This window comes from Miscanthus floridulus, chromosome 4 (assembly GCF_019320115.1).
Source record: "Miscanthus floridulus cultivar M001 chromosome 4, ASM1932011v1, whole genome shotgun sequence".
Lineage (NCBI taxonomy): Eukaryota > Viridiplantae > Streptophyta > Magnoliopsida > Poales > Poaceae > Miscanthus > Miscanthus floridulus.
The window spans coordinates 31,348,887-31,356,335 of record NC_089583.1 but is presented as its reverse complement, the minus strand read 5'-3'; the positions used below and the strand labels follow the sequence as shown (position 1 = coordinate 31,356,335).

The following is a 7,449-nucleotide window of genomic DNA, read 5'->3' as shown; positions in this document are numbered from 1 at the left end:
GGCAAACAGGGCGCGCACCTTGTGATAAGTTGCAATAATGCCACTGTGGCCTCCCAGGCCACTAGAATGCAGTGCCAATAACACTGCCTGACGTGCTTCTGTGTGATTGCCCAGCCAAATTCTATTTTTATACTTGATGAGACCATCAGATAAGGTGAAACCTTTATCATTGGATCCAGTGATGCTGAGTTATGTGAATAGTTGCTCGGTCTGATCATCCTTGGTATAACCTTCCACTATGATCTCTAGCCACCTGGGTGTACTGGTAGAGATGGCTGCCACTATGCTAGGTTCAGCTTGCCGAGATAAAGCATCAGCAGCCTTGTTGTCCAACCCTTTCTTGTACACTATCTTGTACTACAGACCTAGGAGCTTGAGAAAGGCTTTGTGCTGCATCCCTTCCTGTAACTTTTGTTCTCCCAGATGGATCAGGCTTTTATGATCAGTGGCTATGTTGAACTCTTGATGTTGCAGATAGGATTTCCATTTGGTAACTGCCAAGATGAGTGCGAGGCTTTCTTTTTCATATGTAGATAATGCTTGAGTTTTGGGTCCAAGTGCTTTGCTAATGTAAGCCATAGGGTGGTGGTCCTAGGAAAGCATAGCACCCACTCCTGTGGAGGATGCATCTGTCTCAATGGTGAATGGCTTGCTGAAATCTGGTAGGACCAGAATAGGGGCTGAGATCAAAGCCTGCTTGAGAGCCTCAAAACTCATTTGCAATTGTGGGGTCCAGTGAAAGAGAACATCCTTCTTGAGGAGGTCAGTTAATGGTCGACTAATAAGGCCATAATTCTTGATGAATTTGCGGTAATAACCAGACAATCCAAGGAATCCCCTTAACTGTTTGAGATCAGTTGGAGTGGGCCAGTTGGCCACCGCTTCAATTTTCTTGGGGTCTGTGGCTACTCCCTCGGCATTGATGATGTGTCCCAAGTACTCCAAAGTCTGTTGGGCAAATGAGCACTTAGAGCGCTTGAGGAAGAACTGATGCTGCTGGAGGATCTGAAAAACCTGTTGCAAATGTTGCAAGTGGGCATCTAGTGTTGGACTGTAGATTAAGATGTCATCGACAAATACCAGCACACACTTGCGGAGCAGGGGCTTGAAAATTGTGTTCATTAAGGATTGAAATGTGGTAGGGGCATTGGTGTGCCCAAAGGGCATCACCCGAAATTCCCAAGGCCCACTATGTGTTTTGAAGGCTGTTTTCTCTTCATCAGCTAGTTGTAGTCTGATCTGATGGTAGCCCGAACGCATATCCAGTTTAGTGAACCAGGCTGCTCCATTGAGTTCATCCACAACTGGCAGAGGGTACTTGTCCTTGACAGTGATGTTGTTGAGCTATCTATAATCCACACAGAAACGCCAACTGCCATCTTTCTTCTTTACCAAAAGAACTGGGGAGGCAAAGGGGCTATGGCTGGGCTTGATAATGCCATTGGTTAGCATTTCCTAGATTTGGCGCTCAATTTCATCTTTCTGGGAAGGCGAATATCTATAAGGCTTGATGTTGACTGGTTTGACACCAGGAATCAATGGAATGTGGTGATCAAACTCTCTGGGTGGTGGAAGGGAATCAGGGTCTTTAAAAAGGTGGGCATGGCTGTCAACAAGGTTTTGGATGGATGGTGGAATGGATTGGGTGGGTTGGGTGGTTTGTGTTTGACAGAGATGTATCATTTGAGCCACTCCCCCTTTTCTGAGCAGACCTCTCAGTTTCCTTGCCTTGAGCTTGTGACATGTAGACAGCTGGTCCTTGACTCCTTTAAGACTAATTCTCTGCCTAGCATAAGTGAACCACAATAATTTTCTCTTCCAGTGGATCCACATAGGACTAAATCTCTCCAACCAATCCATACCTAACACCATGTCATAGTAAGGTAATGGAAGAATGCGGACGTTGGTAGAGAAGGTATGCCCCTGAGTCCACCAAGTGAAATTGAGGACCTATTGTTGGCTCAGAATCTTTTCACCATTAGCCACAGTGACTGTTACAGGGGGAGCTGATGTGAGATCACACTTTAAGGTGTCAGCAGTCTTCTGACTGAGGAAGGAGCTGGAACTGCCTGAGTCAACCAAGATCAAAATTTCCTGACTATTGACCAAGCCTGTGATTTTGATGGTTTTCCTGCCTTGTACCCCCACTGTTGCAGCTTGAGATAAAGAAAAGACCTCGTCTTCACTGGATTCTTCAGAGGTGGGCTCAGACTTGTTGGCCTCTGGAAAAAGGTCCATAACTTCCTCTAGGATATGGAGGGACACCTTATCAGGGCATTTATGATTCCGGCCCCATTTCTCACCACACTTCATGCATAAGCCTTGAGCATAGAGCTGAGCTCTGAGTGTAGTCCATTTGTCCTCCCACTTGGGTTTGGCGTCTTCAGCTGGAGTGGCACCCAGAATACCAGGTGCTGCTGCCTGAGGTGGCTTGGCTAGAAACTTGTTGTACTATCGGTAATGGCGCTTGCCAAAATACTTGGGTTGAGACTTCAACACCTCAGCCTGCATAAGAGCCAGTGACAGAGCCACATCAACTGTTCTCGGCTTATGTAAAACAATAGCAACTCTGATTTCAGGATGTAGCCCTTGGAGGAATTTGCTAACAAAGAAAACATCATCTAATTGATTGTTATGAACCAACACTTTATGCATGACAGTTTGGAATCTATCATAATAGTCCTGAACATCAGAGGTTTGCTTAATGCTTAGTAATTCTAACATAGAGTTGTGATATAGATCTTTGCCAAATTTAGACTCAATAGCAATACAAAGTTCAACCCAATTATCTACCCCATGCTGGGCTTCGTAAGTTTGTAACCATAAAGCAGCATGCCCTTTGAAATGAAGGGTGCCATACTGAGCCCAACGATGCACAGGAACATTGAACATATCAAAATATTTTTCCGCTTTTTCTTTCCAGACTTTTGGATGAGACCCATCAAATTTGGGAAACTGGGCCTTAGGCAAACGACAGTCATTGGAGGTAGGCGCAGCATGATAATGAACTAGAAAATTGGGGGTGGATGACTGACCATTGGCCAGGGGATGAGTGAGGACCAGAGTCCCCCGATCATGCCCCTGTGGTGATGTTGCAGCGCCGAGGCCCGTGGCCCGCCCCTCTTCCTCGCGCTTCGGAGCTAATGGCGGAGCGTTGTGCGCTTCCAACGCCTCCACGCACGACATGAGAGTCTTGATCTCCATGGTCAGCTCGGTGGATGCGTGATCGACCTCAGGACACCAACGATTGAAGGACTCCATGAGCAGGAGCATGGACTTCATCTGCACACTGAGCGCATCTAGCTTTTCTTCGGCGGTCGCCATTCAGGAGGTGAGGGTTGGGGGTTTGGGTTTGCGCGCCAGCGAGTGGGTTGGCTAGGATGGCAGTGGTGGTAGATAGACTGGAAGCTGAAATCGATGGGAAATCGGAAGGAAAATGGATCTGCCGGGTGAAAACTGGCCAGCACAGTGGAATCGGCGCGGATGGAGGTAGGGGAAGGAGGTGGTAGGTAAGTTGAATGGCGACGATGGCGGATCCGGCGGTGGAGATGCGGGAGATTCGGTGTACGCCCTCGCTGCTGTTCGGGATTCAACCGTCGGTGACGGGATTTTACAAACCCGAAAAAGCGATGGATCGGATGGCTCTGGTACCAAATGTGACGACCCTAACCAGATAGATGGGTTTGCCGGCGTGCACGCGCGGCTGGGAGCACGGCGAAGGCGCTGCCTCAAGCAAGCAACAGAAGGAGGAAGATGATTCGGGAATTAGGTTTTGTTATTCGCTGACCTCCCATCCTCCAACACAGCGAGTATTTCATCAGTTCAACGACAAAAACAGGCCGAGCCCAAACATTACAGCCACATGGCTCGTAGGCCGTCTTACTGGCCCTTACAGCTAGTGTGGCCCAACTTGATAAACAGCCGAAGGCCCGTTCGTGACACACTGAGAAGGATAAGCAGCCAACGTTGGGAGATAGTAGTAGCTTTAAGACTCCAGCCCCAAGCACTAAGCTGAGCCACACTTCTGGTTACAAGATATGTAATGTTGGGATTGAGATTCTGGATGTTATGCAACAGGACAAAATGCTGGTGCAGCATATGAGTCCTTCTTTGGTATTATCTACAAAGGACAAGTTGACTAATGTGGGAAGAGAACACGCTGAATCTACTAGTTTAGTATTCCAGCCAGCTGAACAGAGGGTTGATACAAGCTTACTAGGGGAAAGGCTTAAGCCAATAGAGCCTATAGGTGGTGCTATTCACTGTGTTGACATAGGTCTTATCAATCTGGAAGGGTGCAACAATTTTGACTATTGGAAAACTCCTGATGCAATGATGCAGAGGGGATCTGACTGTCATATTGTGGGGAACAAAGCTCTGCATGATATGCTGGATGAATGTCAAAAATCTAAGTGGGAAGACTTTAGGAAGTTGGCTAAGGCTGGAAGTGATACTGCTGAATGTTCTTTTCTGTTGAAACAAATGGAACTGGAGGACTCTGAAGCAGAAGAGGAAGTCTGTGAGGAAACCGAGTTAATGTCTCTGGATACAGATATCACTGATGGATAAGTCTCTATGTGGGGCTACTGCTAGGACTAGCATCGAGGACAGCATCTAGGACTAACATCTAGGACTAGCATCTAGGACAACATCTTAGCATCTAGGACTAGCATCTAGGACAACATCTAGGACAGCATCTAGGACTAGCATATTGGTATATGCTTGGCATCTTGGCATATGCTTGGCTGGCTAGCAGCCTATAAATATGTATCCCCAGCCCTTCAGGTTGGCATGGCATTTGTGTGAGAAATAAACTAGAAAATTGGCCCAACTCCTAGTGTCATCCTCTCTATGAGAGTAAGAATTCTGCTACTACCAAGAGTAAGAGTTCAGCGACTAACAAGTGGTATCAGAGCCATACTATCCTGTAGCCTGAGCATCTCCTACTCATCTCCTTTCCCAGCCACGCAACAACCCCAGCTGGGAGAAGCAGCAACTCCGGCCATTCCTGCTCACTCCTCTCCCTCTGCGCAGCTCATCTAAAGCAGCCCTCTCTCCACACAGTAGCCCCTTGGTAGTGCGTCATGTCCGTAGGGCAGTCTCAGTGCTCGGTCACCTTGAGCACGCGGCATCGATAGGAGGCTGAACTTGTCGTGGCAAAGGAACGTGAGCGAGCGGCGGTAGAGACCGCTGCGGCGGCGACAAGGGCATCGAGGCTAGCAGCGGTAGAGCTAGCAGCAGCCAGAGCAGAGGTGGAAGCAGCGGCGGCGGCGGATGCAGCACGTGCAGTGGTAGGAGGTCAAGGCTCTGCGCGGCAGCATCAGCAGCTCCATTTCTATTGACGATAGCACCGACGTGGACCTCGAGCTGCTGGGGAGGGAGGCAGCGCGAGCGTGGGTAGCGCAGTGGGCAGCCGTGCATGCCCACGAGCGCGGTGGCAGCCCAGACAGGCGTGGATGCATCGATAGAGGAGGTGCGCACGGCGGCGGCGCTCCTGGAGGAGGCGCGCACGGCAACGGTGGTGGACGGGTCGATGGAGAGCACGGCCTTCACAGGCAGTGTGGCTCTCTCTCCCCGGATCGGTACCGTGGTTACCACGGGCTCTAGGCTATTGTTAGGGACGTCGGCCCTGGTGGTGGGTGGCCTACCCTCACTAAGACCAACTAGGTCGAGTGGGCTGGGGTGATGAGGGTAAAGCTCTAGGTGCGGCACATGTGGGAGGCAGTCCGGTACGGCGACGTCGACTACGACCAGGATCGACGGGCGCTGGATGCCCTCATCGCTGTAGTCTCGTCTGAGATGCAGTTCTCGCTTACCAACAAGCGGACTGCCAAGGAGGCTTGGGATGCCATCGCTGCGGCATGCATCGGCAGCGACCGCACTCGCAAGTCCACACTATAGGCACTTTGCAAGGAGTGGGAGAACCTGGCCTTCAAGCCAGGTGAGGACATTGATGACTTTGCTCTCCATCTTAACACTCTATTGTAGAAGATGGTGTAGTTCGGCGATGACACCTATGGTGAGGAGAGAGCTATCGAAAAGCTCTTCCGCTGCGTCCTCGAGAAGTACAAGCAGATGGCTCGCTCGATCGAGTCCCTGCTAGATCTCTCCACGATGTCGATCGAAGAGGCGATAGGTTGCCTCAAGGTCATCGACAGCGATGAGCCATAGTCTCTCTCGGGGCCCATCACCACTAGCGGGAAGCTCCTTCTCACTCAGGAGCAGTGGGCTGCCTGCCAAGGTGACCAAAAGAAGGGGGAGCCTTCTTCCACGATAGGTGGCCGCAAGCGTGGCAAGCCGTGCAAGGCGCGCAGAGATGTCCAGGCCGGGGCATGAGGACGTGCCGAGGGTGATGCCCGTGGAGGCGCCTAGGGCGGCGCCGCCGACAAGCACAAGCCAGCACGAGACGACACCTGCCGCAACTGCGGCCAGCTTGTCCATTAGGCCAAGGACTATCGACAGCCACGACGTGGCCAGGCCCACATCGAACAGGTGGAGGAGGAGGAGTTGGCTCTGTTCATGGCACATGCAAGCATCGAGCTACCTCCAGCGGCACCGGCCGCAGTGGCTCTCCTCCACCTTGATGAGCCAAAAGCACACGCCCTCTTCGGCTCTGGCTCCAGCAATGACAAGACTAACGGGTGGTGCCTCGACACCGGTGCTACCCATCACACGACCGGTCGACGGGAGTTCTTCACTGAGCTTGACTCTAGTGTCTGAGGCTCCGTCAAGTTTAGGGATGCCTCCGGCATGGAGATCAAGGGCGTCGGCTCTGTCATCTTCACCGTCGTGTCTGGTGAGCATAGGCTGCTCACTGGAGTCTACTACATCCCCGCATTGAGAAACTCCATCATCAGATTGGGACAGCTAGATGAGAATGGTTCGTGTGTGGTGGTTGAGGATGGAGTCATGAGGATTTGGGATCGCCATCGCCGCCTTCTCGCCAAGGTATCCAGAAGCGCAAATCGACTCTACGTCCTTAACGTGCAGGTGGCACAACCCCTCTGTCTCGCTGCTCGTCGAGATGACAAGGCATGGCAGTGGCACGAGCGCTTTGGGTACCTTCACTTCGAGGCCCTGAAGCAGCTCAGTGCCACGGAGATGGTGCGAGGCCTGTCGTGCCTCGACCATGTGGAGCAGCTCTACGATGTCTGTGTGTTGACGAAGCAGAGGCGACTCCCCTTTCCCCAACGGGTGAGCTTTTGAGCCAAGAGAGGCTCGAGCTTGTGCATGGGGACTTGTGTGGCCCAGTGACACCAGCCACACTGGGAGGACGATGGTACTTCCTACTGCTCATCGACGACCTCTCCCACTACATGTGGGTGATGGTCCTCGGCAGCAAGGGAGAGGTTGCGGACGCCATCAGGCGCTCGCAGGCTACTACGGAGGCAGAGTGCGGCCGCAAGCTACGCGTGCTACGCACCGACAATGGCGGCGAATTCACAGTGG

At 51.6% G+C, this 7,449-nt stretch overlaps 1 protein-coding gene and 1 pseudogene across 1 annotated transcript; both read right to left on the bottom strand.

The window, feature by feature from the left end:
• Positions 1-591: 591 nt before the first annotated feature.
• Positions 592-1,167, bottom strand: LOC136548348 (uncharacterized mitochondrial protein AtMg00860-like). Its single transcript, XM_066539909.1, has one exon. The coding sequence runs from the start codon at positions 1,165-1,167 to the stop codon at positions 592-594; it is 576 nt and encodes a 191-aa protein (XP_066396006.1).
• Positions 1,168-5,112: 3,945 nt separating this feature from the next.
• Positions 5,113-6,669, bottom strand: LOC136548346 (uncharacterized; annotated as a pseudogene).
• Positions 6,670-7,449: the final 780 nt, after the last annotated feature.